Source organism: Ranitomeya variabilis, chromosome 2 (genome assembly GCF_051348905.1).
Source record: "Ranitomeya variabilis isolate aRanVar5 chromosome 2, aRanVar5.hap1, whole genome shotgun sequence".
NCBI classification, from domain to species: Eukaryota; Metazoa; Chordata; class Amphibia; order Anura; family Dendrobatidae; genus Ranitomeya; species Ranitomeya variabilis.
In genome coordinates this window covers 807,454,960-807,474,373 of record NC_135233.1, presented here as the reverse complement: position 1 = coordinate 807,474,373, position 19,414 = coordinate 807,454,960, and the positions used below count along the sequence as shown (strand labels likewise).

General features: G+C 47.4%; 1 protein-coding gene across 2 annotated transcripts in view; it reads left to right on the top strand.

Moving 5' to 3' along the window:
* The window catches only part of COL19A1 (collagen type XIX alpha 1 chain), a 1,614,879-nt gene that overhangs the window by 487,245 nt on the left and 1,108,220 nt on the right, over positions 1 to 19,414 (top strand). For both annotated transcript variants that reach the window (XM_077289962.1, XM_077289964.1), the window contains exon 13: positions 1,199 to 1,252. In XM_077289962.1, coding sequence (XP_077146077.1) covers positions 1,199 to 1,252 — 54 coding nt within the window. The remainder of the gene's footprint in view (positions 1 to 1,198; positions 1,253 to 19,414) is intronic.

Below are 19,414 nucleotides of genomic sequence, written 5' to 3'. Positions count from 1 at the left end.
CTTCATTTTCCACTTTGATTTTGAGCATCATTCCAGCTCCAGACCGCTGTGGGATATTAGTTGTGATTTACGTCGATAATTTTTAGGTTTTATTGTTCTCAACACACTCCACTATACAATTAATACAAATTTACAACTGGAATATTTCATTCAGTGATATCTATGATGTGGGATTTTAGTGTTCCCGTTATTTTTTTGAGCAGTGTACCTTGACGTTTGACCAAACAGCATTTAAATGTATGTGGCAGTTGTAGGAGAAATAGCTGTTAGCCCACAGTTATCCTACATATATTGGCACCTCAAGACAGAGAGCTGCATACATGCTCTGTGTCATGTTCAGAGGTAGCTATGCAGAGAAGTTTTAACAGTTTTCCAGATTATATTCGTTCAGAGGTTTTTCCAGTCATGACCATTTAGCCATCATATATACATGGCAACTGATCATAGCAGCCAAATCACCATCCACATCAGTGTTTATATCCTAACTGGTGGTAACAGCTTATGCATGTATGTATAATAAAATATGTTGCTGATATGATACCACTCAATTTTATAGGAATTATAGTAGGATGTGTTATCAGGAGCACATTGCAGTAATCTAACCAAAGTCTTAGACCCTGATTCATCAAAATCAGCATTTTAAATGCCATGTTGATGAAGGGATGGGATGAAGTACAAGGTCCCTGATTCATTAAGAGGCGAAATGGTATGCGTCTCTATGTTCACCTCCCCACAATGTTACTCTAGTCAAAGAATTAATGAGTGGGGTCCCACATCCTTCTACATCCCTAACCCACCCTAGTTCCACCCATTTTTAGCTGGGCAAAACTGATGTGAAAATGGCAAACGTCGCAACAGTTTTGTGAAACTCCATGTCATCTATATACATTAAAAAAGTTATTTATATTTCTTCTGGAAAATCTCTCTTAAGAGTGCAGAACTTATATGCAACACTTACAGAATAATGCATTATAATTATAAATGCATAACCATTTTTGTGGCTAAAGTTATAACCAGTGCAATGTTCTTTTACAAATCATAAATAACTGGAAACTTCTGAAATATAACATTATATGTTATATACTGTATTCTTAATTTACCAGCTAAAGACCCAAAGTTAATTTTTTCGTATCACCAGTATTGAATATTAAATTAGGAATGTCCTTCATTTCTTAATTGATATATTTCCATTTTTAAGGGAGAAAAAGGGGAAAAAGGAGAAAGTGGTCTTCCTGGTTCTCAAGGGAAAGATGTAAGTTAAATATGATTTTGTCTCATTTATTTTACTGATTGCTTACATATATGTTATTCTGTATGAATTTTACATTATTGTTCTTGTAACCCGTCTTATCAAAGTAAGTCAGCTTTCACGAGTATCTGAATAAATATTACTTTACTTTGAAAACGCAATATAATCATAGTGACCTGTCAGAAAATATAGGCATAATACCATTTTGACATTTCTGCTATCTCTGCTGAATTTATATGTGCAAGTCTTGGTGCGTTTCTTTCTACTTTTGTACAATTTGTAGCAGTGATAGGAAAAGCTTTGTGCATGAGCTGTGTTCTTCTATATAAAAATATATATTAGACTGATACTTACAAAGAAGCATGCTTTATTTTCACTATTGCATTTTAGGACTATATTTTGACCTTTTTATTACAAAAAAATATTTTTTAGGTGATGTGCTTATTCAAGAAGGAGGCATAGTTAGAAACAGTAAAGAATGCTGTAGAGATAAAATGGAAGGATTGTGTTCACTTCCGAAAGAGGTGGCTCTTTTAGTTACAAATACCTGAGGGGGGTGACAGGTTCCCTTTAAATTATTTATTTGCAGTGCAGTTGCTACTCTTGCTCTCACTTTTATTAGCAGCAGCAAGCGTTGGCTGATAGGAGCAGAAGTCCCATCAGCTGACCCCAGTGACCGGCGGTTAATTTTATACCTCCGATTGCAACTGCACACTCACTCTGTCTTTTGACAGAGTGGGAACCGCGGGTGTCTGACCAGCGGTGATGATTTTATCGGTGCTCAGAAGCGGTGTTTGCCATGCTGTCATGCACATGACTGAGTGGCAATTACTGGATATTTGGGCCCCCCATTCGTTTGGTCGGGGTTCCGGTACGGGTCCGGTTACTGGTCCGGTACAGGTCCGGTTACTGTTCTGGTACCCTAACCCGAACTTTTTGTAACTGTTTGGCCAAACCCACCAGACCTGAACATTCAGGTGTCCATCAATCTCTACTAACAATATCTACCAATATAGGTAAATAAGATACACAATGAAACCTCTAATAGTATACCTGAAAGGGAACCCAGAAACCTTGGTTCCTTAGCAGTTCAAGAATAACTTAAGTGTTAGTATGTAATAAAAAAGGCAAATTGCAAATACTTAGCAGCCAGGGATTAGTTTGGCTGTTTGGGGGTAAGATATAGGACTGAAATGCTCAGAAACTCATGCACATCACAGTCTACATGACTTTATCTGAGCAGTAAGGAGAAAAATTATGCGTGCCGGGCGCTGCCTTCTCTTGCTGCACTATCATCCCCGGCACCTGCGCTGTAAGTACAAAGAGCAGCACAACTGTGCATGCCTGAAAAAAAACTTAATGTGCAGGCGCCGGGGACGATAATGCTGCAAGAGGAGGTGGCGCCTGGTGCGCACAGGCCCGGAGTGACGGCTGTGCTGCGTCTGATTAGGAAGGAAAGTCCCGCCCCCGGGATGATTTCAGGGTATGAGGGGGCACATTTTATAAATGTTTATTTCAGCGTGTGCAGGCATCATAACTAAAAGAGCCATCTTGTCAGAATGCAGCATTTGTGCTGCACAAGGTGGCTCTTTTAGTTACAAACACCTGAGGAGGGTGACAGGTTCCCTTCAAAAAAAAAAACAGCCTTGAGATTCGCTGCATTTTTGATAACCAGCCAGGCAAAACTCACAGCCGTGGGCTGCAATCACTCTAATTTTTTTAATATTTAAATAAATAATTTGAAAAAACAACGTGGGGTCCCACCTATTTTTGACAACCAGCCAAGCTAAAGCAGACAGCTGGGGGACATTGCTCCTCCAGCCTAAATATAGCAGCCTGCAACTGCCCAGAAAAGGCACATCTATTAGATGTGGGCTCTTCCCACTTGCCCTGTAGCGGTGGCAAGTGAGCTTGATATTTGCGGGGTTGATATCCCCCTTTGTATTATCAGGTGACATCAAGCCCACGGATTACTAATGGAGAGGCGTCTATAACAGAACCATCCATTACTAATGCTATCGTTATATTGTAAATAAAGACACAGCCAGAATGAAGTCTTTAATTTGAAATAAAACAAAACACTTTTACTTTTTATTTAAAAATAGCAAACACAGTTATACTCACCTAACCCCTAATTCCACTGAATCCCTCGTCTCCTGTAATAAAACAAAAATAAAAAAACAACAATATGTCCATTGATCTGTCCCACGCCGTGATCTATGTTTGGGGGATAAACTGTTTTCAATCTGGACAGAGCTAATATGTGACCATCCAGGCTGACCACCACTGCTAAATGAGCTCGCAGCATCAGTGACTAGCAGTGAAGTCATTTAGGTTATTGCCGGTCTCATGGTGCAGAGGCGAGTTCACTGCAGTTCACTGGGAGAATTTCACTGCAGAGAATTTCAATGACATTCCAGATGTCCTCAATGGAAGTCAAGTGTGGAGTTTTCTGCAGGCCATACCAATGCATTTAGGCAACTCAAGTTGCTCACCATAGCAGCAACAACATGCCCATTGGTATCATGTTGAAAATTGGGTTCTGAGTAGTGTTGAGCGATACCGTCTGATACTTGAAAGTATCGGTATCGGAAAGTATCGGCCGATACCGGCAAAGTATCGGATCTAATCCGATACCGATACCCGATACCAATACAAGTCAATGGGACTCAAGTATCGGACGGTATTCCTGATGGTTCCCAGGGTCTGAAGGAGAGGAAACTCTCCTTCAGGCCCTGGGATCCATATTAATGTGTAAAATAAAGAATTAAAATAAAAAATATTGCTATACTCACCCTCTGACGGACCCTGGACCTCACCGAGGGAACCGGCAGCGTTCTGTGCTTAAAATGCACGCTTTTACTTCCTTCCGTGATGTCACGGCTTGTGATTGGTCGCGTGCCGCCCAAGTGGCCGCGACGCGACCAATCACAGCAAGCCGTGACGTAATTTTCAGGTCCTGGATGCCTAATTCTAGGCATTCAGGATTTTCAAATTGCGTTCCGGCTTGTGATTGGTCGCGTCGCGGTCACATGGGCGACGCGACCAATCACAAGCCGTGACGTCACGGGAGGCAGGAAACGCGCGCATTTTAAAATTACGTCACGGCTTGTGATTGGTTGCGTGCCGCCCATGTGACCGCGACGCGACCAATCACAGCAAGCCGTGACGTAATTTCAGGTCCTGAATGCAGAAATAGGCATTCAGGACCTGAAATTACATCACGGCTTGCTGTGATTGGTCGCGTCGCGGTCACATGGGCGGCACGCAACCAATCACAAGCCGTGACGTAATTTTAAAATGCGCGCGTTTCCTGCCTCCCGTGACGTCATGGCTTGTGATTGGTTGCGTCGCCCATGTGACCGCGACGCGACCAATCACAAGCCGGAACGCAATTTTAAAATCCTGAATGCCTAGAATTAGGCATCCAGGACCTGAAAATTACGTCACGGCTTGCTGTGATTGGTCGCGTCGCGGCCACATGGGCGGCACGCGACCAATCAGAAGCCGTGACGTCACGGAAGGAAGTAAAAGCGCGCATTTTAAGCACAGAACGCTGCCGGCTCCCTCGGTGAGGTCCAGGCTGCGTCGGAGAGGTGAGCATAGCAATATTTTTTATTTTAATTCTTTATTTTACACATTAATGTTGTTTCGATACCGATACCCAATACCACAAAAGTATCGGATCTCGGTATCGGAATTCTGATACCCGCAAGTATCGGCCGATACCCGATACTTGCGGTATCAGAATGCTCAACACTAGTTCTGAGACACTTTCTTGTTCCCTCATCAAGGCCTTTTCATGTCATTGCTTATGTCGTCTCCAGACCTATCTCCAGCTATTATTACTCCAAAAACAAAAGCAAAACTAATCACTGAAGAGGATAGATTATCCATTCCAACCTCCATTGCCATCTTGCTCTGTACAATGATAGCCTTTCAGAATGGTGGTTTGATGTCTATGGAACCCCTGTAGCTGGACATCTGGCACATAGCTAAATTTTGCGCAAATTCTGTTGGTTTGTGTAGACACTGATAACTTTTCCTTGGTATATGAAGTCTAATTTCACTTTCAGTAGAGAATGGACAATGAAGGACCATTCTTTGAATTTGATGAGGATACCTGTACAACACCAAGAACAGCCCGGCCATCACGAGGGAGTGTCACACCATTCCTACTTCAGTGATTATGGCGGAAGGTGGCATAATGTACAGTACCTATGTTAGGGCTAGCTGAACGCACCGAGAAAATATAGTTTTTTATTGTTATTGATGCATTCGCAGCCCGGGGTCCACCATGCAGGAAAACCTGCTGCTAGCAAATGGCAGCACTATATGGCAGTATTGGCTAGCTCTGTTAACTCACAGAGCAGCCGTGAAAGCAAAGCTCTGTGCCCTGTTAGACTTCACAGGAGCACAGGCTAACTGCCCAACAGAGAGCAGTCAGTGGTCATGCATGCACACAAAACTCCTGAGGTGCCAGCATTCTAGGGGCTTATTTCAGCCAGGTCCCTAAATACACACAAACACACAAACTCCTCGCCGGAGGTGCCAGCATTCTAGGGGCTTATTTCAGCCGGGTCCCTGAACACAATCTTACATGACCACACTGGCGCAAAGCACATAACTTAGAAAGATACTAGCGCATGGCCGTGCGGCCATGCGAGCCTTTTATAGCTGCAGCCAGAACAAGACCTTCCTAGAAGGACCAATGAGAAGCTTCCACAAAGCCTGAGCACCTTCAGGACCTTCCTGGAGGACCAATGGGCTTTGCTGCAGTATCCAAGCATGTGACCCTTGATCTCCAATGAGAGATCTTACCCTGGGCATGCTCAGGAGGAGAAAAGCAGGACTTAGTCCCAAAAGTGTCTTCTCGCCGCTGCCCAGCACTGACTTCAATGGCAGAAGCTGGAAAAGCAGCAGTAATCCTCCTAACAGAGTCAGATGGAGCGAGACGCTGGGACCGACGTCTCCGCTGAGCAGCCTCCACTGCGGCAGGAGAAGAATGGGAGACCGCAGCGGAGATGGCCCGAGATTCCCCCTGTGCAGAGGCGGGAACTTGACCCCTAACATTACCCCCCCCTCCTAGGGCCCCCTCCTTGGACCTCGCTATGCTTGAAGGCAGCAATGAGCTGCGGAGTCCGAATGTGCTCAGCAGGCTCCCAAGACCTGTCTTCAGGACCATAACCCTTCCAGTCCACCAAATAAAAATTTTTGCCAGGTACCACCTTGCACCCCAAAATAGTGTTCACTCTGTAGTCATCTGTAGACGAACCCGATGTCCCAGCAGATGACTCGGAAAACCGGGACATGTATACGGGTTTCAAGAGGGACACATGAAAGGTGTCGGTGATACCCAGGCGTGGCGGAAGGGCTAAACGATAGACCACAGGGTTAACCTGTTCGAGGACCTTGAAAGGACCCAAGTAGCGAGGTGCAAACTTAGTGGACTCAACTCGCAGCCTAATGTTACGGGCGGAGAGCCACACCAAGTCACCAGGAGCAAAGGTCGGAGCAGGGCGCCGATGTGCATCGGCGGAGAACCTCATTCTTTCCTTGGAGGCCCGAATGGCATCCTGAGTGCAGTCCCAAATATCCCGTGCTTCCACAGCCCAGTCTGCCACCCTGGAGTCAGCGGAAGACACGGGCATAGGCACAGGTACCCGCGGATGCTGACCATAGTTGAGGAGGAATGGGGTTTGTCCAGTGGAGTCGGCTACAGCATTGTTCAGCGCAAACTCCGCCCACGGTAGCAAGGATGCCCCGTCATACTGCCTGGCTGAGACAAAATGTTGCAGATATTTGACCAAGGTCTGGTTGGCCCTCTCTACCAACCCATTCGTCTCGGGATGATATGTGGAAAAGAGATTTAACTCAATGCTGAGAAGACAACAAAGCTCTCTCCAGAACCGAGACACAAACTCGGGACCCCGGTCACTGACAATTTTGTCTGGCATACCGTGTAGGCGGAAGATGTGTTTTATGAACAACGCTGCCAAGGCCCATGCAGAAGGTAACCATGGAAGCGGCACCAAATGCACCATTTTGGAAAAATGATCAGTGATAACCCAAATGATGGTACAGCCACAAGACTTGGGAAAACCCACCACAAAGTCCATCCCGACCATTTCCCAGGGCCTGTCTGCCACCGGCAAGGGATAGAGTAACCCAGCTGGCCATTGTCGAGGAGACTTATTTTTGGCACAGGAGACACATGCCTGAATATAAACTCTGACATCACGGACCATATGTGGCCACCAGTATGTCCTCGCCAACAGATCAGACGTCCTCTTTGTCCCAAAGTGCCCACCCACCCTGGACGAATGAGCCCAAGAGAGAACCTCCGGTCGCAAATTAATGGGTACACAAGTCTTGCCCGGAGGCACAGACTCTAGCAAAACCGGAGCTACGGTTCTCAGACTCTCGGAAGGGACAATAAGCCGAGGCTCTCCTTCCTCCTCCTCAGATGACACAACAGAGCGAGAAAGGGCATCAGCACGAATGTTCTTCTCCCCAGCGAGATAATGGAGGGTGAAATGGAACCAGGAGAAGAACAAGGACCATCTGGCCTGGCGAGAATTTAGCCGCTGAGCTGTTTGCAAATATAATAAATTTTTGTGGTCTGTGAAGACTTGAAAGGGAAAACGAGCCCCCTCCAAGAGATGTCTCCACTCAGAGAAAGCCAACTTCATCGCTAGCAACTCCTGGTCCCAGTTGGAATAGTTCCTCTCCTTTGGTGTGAAGGTCTTGGAGAAGAAGAAGCAAGGATGCTTCCGACCTTGAGCATCCTTTTGGAAGAGGACTGCTCCTGCACCAACGGATGAGGCATCCAACTCCATGATAAATGGCTTATCTACATCGGGACGATGTAGAATGGGAGCGCTAGCAAAATGAGACTTAATAGAAGAGAAGGCCCTGGAGACCTCTTCAGACCACAATTTGGGATTTGCTCCCTTCTTGGTGAGGGCTACCAAGGGAGCTACCAAAGTTGAGAAGTGGGGAATGAACTGGCAGTAATAATTAATGAACCCCATGAAGCGCTGCACCGCTTTAAGAGAATGGGGTTCTTGCCAGTCCATCACAGCCTGTAATTTGACAGGATCCATAGCCAATCCCTGGGCTGAGATGATATAGCCCAGGAAAGGTAAAGACTCCTGCTCAAACATACACTTCTCCAACTTTGCATAGAGAGAGTTTGCCCGTAAGAGGTCGAAGACTGCCAATATCTCTCTGGTGGGAGTCAATATCTGGAGAAAAGATGTGAATATCATCCAGATAGACTACAACCGAGGTGGAGAGCATATCCCGGAAGATGTCATTGGCAAAGTCATGGAAAACGGCTGGAGCATTACAGAGCCCGCATGGCATCACCAGATATTCATAGTGCCCATCTCTGGTGTCAAACGCCGTCTTTCATTTGTCCCCCCCACGGATGCAAATCAGGTTATAAGCACCCCGCAAATCTAATTTGGTAAATACCCTTGCTCCCCGTATCCTATCAAAAAGCTCAGAAATCAGGGGCAGCGGGTATTTATTCTTAACGGTGATGGCGTTAAGACCCCTGTAATCTATGCAAGGACATAACTCTCCGTTCTTCTTCTGAACGAAAAAGAACCTTGCCCCTGCAGGTGACACTGACTTCCTAATGAACCCTCTTGCCAAATTCTCCTGGATGCATAGGGACATAGCCTCCGTTTCCGGGAGAGAGAGGGGATAGACACATCCCCGAGGAGGTTCTGCTCCAGGCAAGAGATCTATAAGAGATCGTTGCCCACTCCAACACCCTGCCCGACAAAAGAGACAAAATGAATCCCACTTTCGCTGGAAGCTGGAAAAGCAGCAGTAATCCTCCTAACAGAGTCAGATTGAGTGAGACGCTGGGACCGACGTCTCCGCTGAGCAGCCTCCACTGCGGCAGGAGAAGAATGGGAGACCGCAGCGGAGATGGCCCGAGATTCCCCCTGTGCAGAGGTGGGAACTCGACCCCTAACAACCTAGATCCCTCTAGTCTACATTCCAGGTATACTAATAGCTCAAGCTCAATGTTACATTGATTTTGTCAGCAAACCAATGGTACAGCTATTTCTTAGAGTGTCCCAGAAACTTCAAGACAAAGCATCCGCTTTGACATTCTTAATCTGATTACGGCAAGTGACAAGAAAATTAAACCTGGTAAAAAAACAAAAACCATCTATCTTGTCCAGTAATAAGATGTTGTGCGGATTTGAGTTACAACAGATTTTTGTGATCAGTAATGACAGTGAGAGGGTGGACTGCCCCTAAAAAATATGACACCACTCCTCAAAAGCCAACTTGATTAACAAAAGTTCTCTATTACCTACATCATACTGTCGTTCCTTTCTGAAGACGATAATTTTTTAGAGAAGAAGGCACATGGATGCCACTTACCAGGGGACAATCCTTGGGCCAACACAGCCCCGACCTCCACTTTAAATGCATCAAATAAAAAAATTAATGGATGAGAAGCATCAAGTTAAATGAGTACAGGAGAAGTGGAAAAGCATTTCATCAAGGAAGAAAATACCTGATGTTTGCAGTCGGACCACCTCAAGAAGTCCATACCTTTCTTAGTAATGTCATTGAGCGGTTTGACAATCGACAAGAAGTTTTTTAATAAACTTTTAATAGTAGTTAGCAAACCCCAAAAAGTGTTGTAATGTTTTTTTTTCTGGCAGATCCCATTCCAGAACTGCATGGACCTTATCATGGTCCATCTGGAAACCTGCAGCAAACACTAGGAAACCCAGGAACTGAACCTATTGTACAACAAGTACACATTTTTCTAATTTGGTGTGCAGTTTATTATCCTGCAAAACCTGTAACACATGCCGGACGTGTACCTGATGTGACATGAGATCAGGTGAGTATATTAAGATATCGTCAAGAAGTACCACAATGTGATGAAAAATGTCTTTAACAGAATGTTGGAAAAGGGCGGGGGCATTAGTCAAACCAAAGTGCATGACAAAGTTTTCATAATGTCCTTCAGGAGTGTTAAAGGCCGTCTTCCACTCATCCCTCTCCTAGATCTTAATCAGATTATAGGCTCCACTGAAGTCCAATTTAGAGAACCATGATCAGTGCTCATAGCAAGTCAGCAATTCTGCTACATACAGATGATCTAATCATCGCTTGTATGTAGCAGAGACAATTCGGTTATGGCAGCTTCTAGTCTCCCATGGAGACTATTGAAGCATGTGAGGAGTGAAAAAAAATGATTTTAAAATTTTTTTAAAAATAAAAGAAATATAAAAGTTCACATCACCCCTAGTGTTGAGCGATACCGTCCGATACTTGAAAGTATCGGTATCGGAAAGTATCGGCCGATACCGTCACAGTATCGGAATCCAATCCGATACCGATACCCGATACCAATACAAGTCAATGGGACTCATGTATCGGACGGTATCCCTGATGGTTCCCAGGGTCTGAAGGAGAGGAAACTCTCCTTCAGGCCCTGGGAACCATATAAATGTGTAAAAGAAAGAATTAAAATAAAAAATATCGCTATACTCACCTGTCCGACGCAGCCGGGACTTCAGCGAGGGAACCGGCAGCGTTGTTTGTTTAAAAATCGCGCTATTACTTGGTTACGTGAATTCCCGGCTTGTGATTGGTCAGGTCGGCCATGTTGCCGGGACGCGGACCAATCACAGCAAGCCGTGACGAAATTACGTCACGGCTTGCTGTGATTGGTCCGCGTCCCGGCAATATGGCCGCCCTGACCAATCACAAGCCGGGACGTCACGGGAGGCTGGACACGCGCTCATTTTAAAATGGGCGCGTGTCCAGCCTCCCGTGACGTCACGGCTTGTGATTGGTTGCGCCGCGATCAACCAATCACAAGCCGGGAGGCTGGACGCGCTCATTTTGAAATGGGCGCGTGTCCAGCCTCCCGTGACGTCACGGCTTGTGATTGGTTGCGCCGCGATCAACCAATCACAAGCCGGGAGGCTGGACGCGCTCATTTTGAAATGGGCGCGTGTCCAGCCTCCCGGCTTGTGATTGGTTGACCGCGACGCAACCAATCACAAGCCGTGACGTCACGGGAGGCTGGACACGCGCCCTTTTTAAAATGAGCGCGTTTCCAGCCTCCCGTGACGTCACGGCTTGTGATTGGTTAATGGCGGCCATGTTGCCGGGACGCGGACCAATCACAGCAAGCCGTGACGTATTTTCGTCACGGCTTGCTGTGATTGGTCCGCGGCCCGGCAACATGGCCGCCCTGACCAATCACAAGCCGGGACTTCGCGTAACCATGTAAAAGCGGGAATTTTAAACAAACAACGCTGCCGGTTCCTGCGCTGAGGTCCCGGCTGCGTCGGACAGGTGAGTATAGCGATATTTTTTATTTTAATTCTCTATTTTACACATTTTAACATTAATGTTGTTCCGATACCCGATACCCGATACCACAAGAGTATCGGAATCCCGGTATCGGAATTCCGATACAGCAAGTATCGGCCGATACCCGATACTTGCAGCATCGGAATGCTCAACACTAATCACCCCCCTTTCGCACCATTAAAAATAAAACAATAAAAAAATCATATTACTCCAGTATGAAAGCTAAAATTAATAAGAATGAAGAACAGTTACAGTGGGGCAAAAAAGTATTTAGTCAGTCAGCAATAGTGCAAGTTCCACCACTTAAAAAGATGAGAGACGTCTGTAATTTACATCATAGGTAGACCTCAACTATGGGAGACAAACTGAGAAAAAAAAATCCAGAAAATCACATTGTCTGTTTTTTTATCATTTTATTTGCATATTCTGGTGGAAAATAAGTATTTGGTCAGAAACAAAATTTCATCTCAATACTTTGTAATACATCCTTTGTTGGCAATGACAGAGGTCAAACGTTTTCTGTAAGTCTTCACAAGGTTGCCACACACTGTTGTTGGTATGTTGGCCCATTCCTCCATGCAGATCTCCTCTAGAGCAGTGATGTTTTTGGCTTTTCGCTTGGCAAAACGGACTTTCAACTCCCTCCAAAGGTTTTCTATAGGGTTGAGATCTGGAGACTGGCTAGGCCACTCCAGGACCTTGAAATGCTTCTTACGAAGCCACTCCTTCGTTGCCCTGGCGGTGTGCTTTGGATCATTGTCATGTTGAAAGACCCAGCCACGTTTCATCTTCAATGCCCTTGCTGATGGAAGGAGGTTTGCACTCAAAATCTCACGATACATGGCCCCATTCATTCTTTCATGTACCCGGATCAGTCGTCCTGGCCCCTTTGCAGAGAAACAGCCCCAAAGCATGATGTTTCCACCACCATGCTTTACAGTAGGTATGGTGTTGGATGGATGCAACTCAGTATTCTTTTTCCTCCAAACACGACAAGTTGTGTTTCTACCAAACAGTTCCAGTTTGGTTTCATCAGACCATAGGACATTCTCCCAAAACTCCTCTGGATCATCCAAATGCTCTCTAGCGAACTTCAGACGGGCCCGGACATGTACTGGCTTAAGCAGTGGGACACGTCTGGCACTGCAGGATCTGAGTCCATGGTGGCGTAGTGTGTTACTTATGTTAGGCCTTGTTACATTGGTCCCAGCTCTCTGCAGTTCATTCACTAGGTCCCCCCGCGTGGTTCTGGGATTTTGCTCACCGTTCTTGTGATCATTCTGACCCCACGGGGTGGGATTTTGCGTGGAGCCCCAGATCGAGGGAGATTATCAGTGGTCTTGAATGTCTTCCATTTTCTAATTATTGCTCCCACTGTTGATTTCTTCACTCCAAGCTGGTTGGCTATTGCAGATTCAGTCTTCCCAGCCTGGTGCAGGGCTACAATTTTGTTTCTGGTGTCCTTTGACAGCTCTTTGGTCTTCACCATAGTGGAGTTTGGAGTCAGACTGTTTGAGGGTGTGCACAGGTGTCTTTTTATACTGATAACAAGTTTAAACAGGTGCCATTACTACAGGTAATGAGTGGAGGAAAGAGGAGACTTTTAAAGAAGAAGTTACAGGTCTGTGAGAGCCAGAAATCTTGATTGTTTGTTTCTGACCAAATACTTATTTTCCACCATAATATGCAAATAAAATGATAAAAAAACAGACAATGTGATTTTCTGGATTTTTTTTTCTCAGTTTGTCTCCCATAGTTGAGGTCTACCTATGATGTAAATTACAGACGCCTCTCATCTTTTTAAGTGGTGGAACTTGCACTATTGCTGACTGACTAAATACTTTTTTGCCCCACTGTATATTAACATGCAAATGACGAGTGTTCTCCCTATGCTAATGGAAACCTGACAGCTGATAATTTCTGGATGATCCACAGGCAGCATGTATCAGACACAAGCTGCAGGATTTCAGTTGTGTACATTTGACTCTGAAAGTTTTTTTTGTTTGTTTTTTGAGTTTCAGAGAAAATCAGACTTTTAAAGTCACTGAGCACCAAGCTACACATTCATTTAGTTGAAAGGCTAGTCCCCAGCGGCATCTCTATACCTGCTGTGGGTGACTGACAGTTGTCTCCTTATATACATGTAATGAGCTGGCCGGCTCTGACTGTTCTGTTATCATTGACATAGAAGAATCTGTGACAGACACTGCCCCCGTGTGGCCAGAAGTTATACCTATGCCGAATGTGATTACAGAGAAACAAACTGTATTGGCTAAGCTCCCCCCTGTTATGTCATGTGACCAGGAAGAAGGGAGAGAAGAAGTAAAAAGACCCGGGAAGCCAGTCTGTGCAGAGAGAAGTCTGTATATGCTGGTGCCCTCCTGTGAATGCGATATAACAGATTGTCTGGATGATCCCTCTCCCTTGAAAGCTGACTTCCAGATCCTGAACCCACGAACTGTAAACGGGTCCTCTGTTGAGAGGCCGAATATTCACTCAGCGGTGACATCTCCACAGATCCTGAACCCACGAACTGTAAGCGGGTCCTCTGTTGAGAGGCCGAATATTCCACCCCTACCTGCCGTACCCCAAGGACTACAGTCTGGACCTGAGAGACGGAGCTTTGTTTAATCCCTGCAGTGACAGACAGGCCTGCGACGTGGGAAGATAACCTCCTGGAGTAAAGAGACTGGTAACGTGTGGATAGGGACAGTGAGGGATAGTTCGTTATTACACGTTAATTCTATGAATAGGCATTTTTTGTATTGTCTACAATTGTGTTCCGCTGTGTTAAGAAAATGTTTAACAGTAAAGATATGTTTGATAAAATGGAATCTGGGTGTGGAAGTTTTGCTGAGCCAGATCATGGATATACATGGGCGAACTTGCCCTCGGTCACTTCATCTGGCGTAGTCGGCAGGATCTGTGCCCAGCAAGATTCCCACCCAGGCCCAGTATATAGTCAGAAACCGCCGCCGGTGTCCATTGTAAACCAGGTCAGGAAATTTGGCGGGCGAAACTACCCCGTACCAGAGTGGGCGGAACAAGTGCGGATACTGGGAGAAATGTATAATATTGACCCTAAGACCTTGGCGGAAATGGCGGTACTGACGCTAGAGGGGGAGGCATGGACGACAGTCAGACTGGAGACGTTCAGGGGGCAGCGTGTGTTAGAGGATTTGGTGCGGGTGCTGGAAAAGACCTATGGACCTACTACGTACCAGGGAACACTGCGATACCTGTTCTTTAGACGGACACAGCTTGAATGGGAAGACATTCCCCAGTATGCAAATGCCCTTCAGGTACTCCTTGAACAAGTCTGTGCAAAAGGGGAACAACTGGCTACTATAGCTCCTCGTGACCTGGTACTGAGAGACCAATTCGTTATAGGGCTGAGAGACCAGTATCTTAACCGTACGCTACAGGACTTGATTCGGATGACGCCGACTCTCACCTTCGCTGAAGTCAAGCAGGAAGCCATAGAACGTTCTAGGGGACCCGTCATGGATGTGGAGACTCAAAGCGCTGCGTGCAGATCCATATTAGACATTAAACAGCCCAACAGTGACACCGAGGAGCTGAAACAGATGGTAGCAGATTTACAGCAACAGGTGTCACAGTTAACACTAGAACGGCAGAGAGACCAGCGGATGCAGCCTAGCCGTCCCGCGGGACCGTGTTGGTCATGTGGTGACCCCCGTCATAGGGCGAATCGTTGTCCTCAACGAACAAACCATCAGTTACCACGACGAACAGAATATCAGCTACATCCACGAGCAGAGCCGCCACGCCAGGTCTCACCACAATGGCCGCCGTTAAACTAGACACCCCTGCAGCTGAGGTTCGAGCAGCAGGGGGGGACAGAGGACGGGGTGTAGAAAAACAGAACCAGCAACGGAGTACTCTTGCCTCGAGTAGTCCTACACTTGAAATTATTCTGGAGGGAGTTGCAGTGCAAGGATTGATGGACACTGGGTCGCAAGTGACCACGATCTCTGAACAGTTTTATGAAAAGTACCTCAAACCAAGAACTGCTTGTGATCCAGATACCACCATTAAGATAATTGCGGCTAATAACCTACCCATTCCAGTAACCGGAGTCGCCTGGATGGATACGAAGGCCTGTGGACAAGACCTAGGGAAACGAGGAATCGTCATTGTCAAGGAAGGCTTCGGCTCCGAGACCCCAGTAATAATCGGAATGAATATCTTGAAAGACCTGGATCTTATGTTGTTGACAAGAAAAGGGCCCAAGTACTGGCAGAAAGTTACCAAACATAAACCGACTCGTCTGGCGTTCCAGCGCGTAATCCGGACCGTTGGACTTCAACAGATGGCAAAGGAACAACTACCCCTAGCAGCCATTAAAGTGCCCCGCTGTACTCGGATTACTTTGCCCGCTGAAAAAGAGACAGTCATTTCCCTGCCTCTTAACACCAACCGACAACTTGAAGGAGTTGAAGTGTTAATCGAACCAAGGGCTCCAAGTGGGGGTAAGCTAAACCCACTAGTCGCCCGCACCCTAGCCGTCGTGAGGAACGGAAGAGTCCCTGTCAGGCTAAACAACACCGCAGACGTAGGTGTAGCTCTCGAGGCTGGCACGCAACTTGCCAGAGTATATGCTCTACCCACGGAAGTGAACCCCATGGGACCCTTACAATTCACCCCGTCTACAGAAGATGGCCGGACGGTAACTGTCTCAGCCATGAATGCTCAAGCAAATGATGAAGACATTGGGCGAAAACTACTGGAAAAAGTGCAACTGGACCCTTCCCAGTACACCAAACAGGAAGTGTCTCAAATGGAGAAACTACTGCGAGAACACCAAGACTCCTTTGCAAAGCATGACACTGACTTCGGGTACACCACCAGTATCCAACACGAGATTCCCACGGGCGACACTGCCCCTATTCGCGAGAGGTACCGACAAATACCACCTCAACAATACCAGGAGGTGAAAAGCCTCTTAGAATCTATGCTACACGCCGGAGTGGTGCGGGAGAGCCAGAGCCCATGGGCTGCACCCGTGGTGATAGTCAAAAAGAAAGATGGATCCCTGAGATTTTGCGTAGACTACCGTCGGCTGAACGCTTGCACGATCCGGGACTCCTATCCACTCCCCCGGATCGAAGAGTCTCTGACCGCCCTGAAAAAGGCCAAATATTTTTCGTCTCTAGACTTGGCCAGTGGATATTGGCAGGTCCCCATGAGTGAGAAGGACAGAGAAAAGACCGCCTTCATCCTTCCCATGGGCCTGTACGAGTTTGACCGGATGCCATTCGGCTTGAGTAACGCACCAGGGACCTTTCAGAGACTGATGGAACGCTGTCTGGGAGATTTCAACTTCGAATTCACGCTGATATACCTTGATGACATCGTGGTATACTCCGCCACCTTCGAGGATCATCTTAACAAGCTTGGCAAAGTGTTCCAGCGCTTGAAGAAACACGGCCTGAAGTTGAAGCCCAGCAAGTGCCGTCTATTCCAGCAGGAGATCGATTACCTGGGGCACCGGATCTCGGCCGAAGGTGTCCAACCCTCTCCAGAGAAGATAGCAGCTGTCCGAGAGTGGCCACAACCAACTACCATCAAAGAGGTCCAGGCTTTCCTGGGGCTAGCGGGCTATTACCGCCGATTTGTCAAGGACTTTGCCCGGCTTGCGGAACCACTGCATGAGACCCTCCGAGGGACCGCGAACAGTCCCAGAGGACGACGCATCAGCTGGGGGCCCGGCCAAGAAAGATCCTTCCGGGCACTTCAAGCTGCTCTGACATCACCCCCTATTCTGGCATTTGCAGACTACACCTTGCCGTTCCAGTTATACACCGACGCCAGCCTTCAAGGTCTCGGGGCGGTCCTCTCCCAAGTCCAAGATAACAAGGAACGCGTAATAGCCTATGCCAGTAGATCCCTCCGTGACACCGAAAAGAACCCTGTCAACTACAGCTCTTTCCGCCTGGAACTCCTGGCTCTGACCTGGGCTATGACAGAGAAGTTTGCTGGCTACCTGACAGGGGCGGAGGTGCTGGTCGTGACAGACAACAATCCTCTTGCTCACCTAGAAAATGCCAAACTAGGGGCAATGGAACAGCGCTGGATGGCAAGGCTCTCTAGATTCCAATACAAAATTAAATACAGAGCGGGGAAGGAGAATCAGAATGCTGACAGCCTTTCCAGAGTGACCTCATCCCCGCCGGTAGGGGACCGGGATGAAGAGTTGGAGGGAGATGAACTGCCCGACTTTGCCCGGCTAGCTAAACAAATAGAAGATAGCCGCCAGTATGCTGTAGGTGGAATTGAAGCCGTAGTGGGGTCCCCCCTGTCCCAACAAGAATGGGCCAAGCTTCAAGATCGAGACCCTGAACATGTCTTACTGAAACAGTACGTGAAGACACAAGAGAAACCACCCTCCGAAGTAAGAGCCCGACTATTAACCAGGGCCTCTGCCCTACTTGCCCAATGGGATCGGCTGATCGTGAAGGATGCAGTCTTGTATCGCAGGGCCCTTTTATCCCATATGCTGGAAGAGTGTTTGCAGATTGTCGTCCCGGTGCAGCTAGCCCATGAGATGGTGGCTGAAGCCCACAGAAGGAACGGCCACTTCGGCATAGACAAGACCCTCCGGTGGACCCAGCAATTCATTTTTTGCCCAGGACTCCGTAAGCTGGTTGAAAACGTCTGCCTGAGCTGTCGTACATGTGAACTCCACAAGTCTACTGAGCAGCGTGCACCTGTCCAGACCATTAGCACATCCAGGCCCCTCGAGTTGTTGATGGTGGACTATCTGTTGATCGGAACGGCGAATAGTGGCTACCAGTACTGTCTGGTGATGGTGGACCACTTCACGAAATTCGCCGTCGCTGTTGCTACCAAAGACCAGACTGCCGAATCAGCTGCACAGGCCATCTGTCAGCACTTCGTTCGGGTCTACGGGTGTCCGGAACGGCTACACTCTGATCAGGGGGCGTGTTTCGAAGGGCGAGTCATTGAAGAACTTCAACAGATGTATGGAATCAAGAAGTCCAGGACCACCCCGTATCATCCACAAGGGAATGGCGCGTGTGAACGTTTCAACCGGACTCTCCTACAACTGATCCGAACCTTAGCAGAAGACAAAAAGCCTGACTGGCCTCGATTCCTCCCAGAACTGCTGTGGGCCTATAACAATCAAGTCCATTCTGTCACCGGATACACACCTTACACCCTCCTTTTTGGCCGCCCAGGCAAAGGCATCCATGAGCTACACCTGTCTAACCCTGATGAAGACACCTGTGGTACCTATCCTTCCTGGCTACAAGCACACCGTCAAAGGATGGAAACTGTCTACCGGCTGGTGGAACAGCAGATCCAGGACCAGGTCCACACTGATCCACTTCCAGTACAAGAAGACCTACTGAGTGTGGGTCAACTGGTCCTAGTTCGTATAAAGAAACCGCAAGGAAAACTCCGGCCCAAGTGGGAGACCGAAGTCTATCGAATAATTGGACACCCGTACCCTGGTGGCCCCGTCTACCAAGTACAAGGCGAAGACAGCGGCAGCCTCCACACCCTGCACCGTAACATGTTGCGCCCCTGCCGTTCTCAGCCTGACTCCCCTCCTGTGATACCTAGAGAGATGGATATCACTAATACTGTGGGAAACACCGACACCGGGGATGTAGAGGTAGAAGACATACCTACCCCTGCTCGCCTGACTGACGCGTCTGAACCCCTTACCTCCTCGACTGACTTACCGACTGGGGCGGAGAGTGGAGTGACTGATCGGGGAGAGAGATTAGCACCCGTTAGGCGGACAGC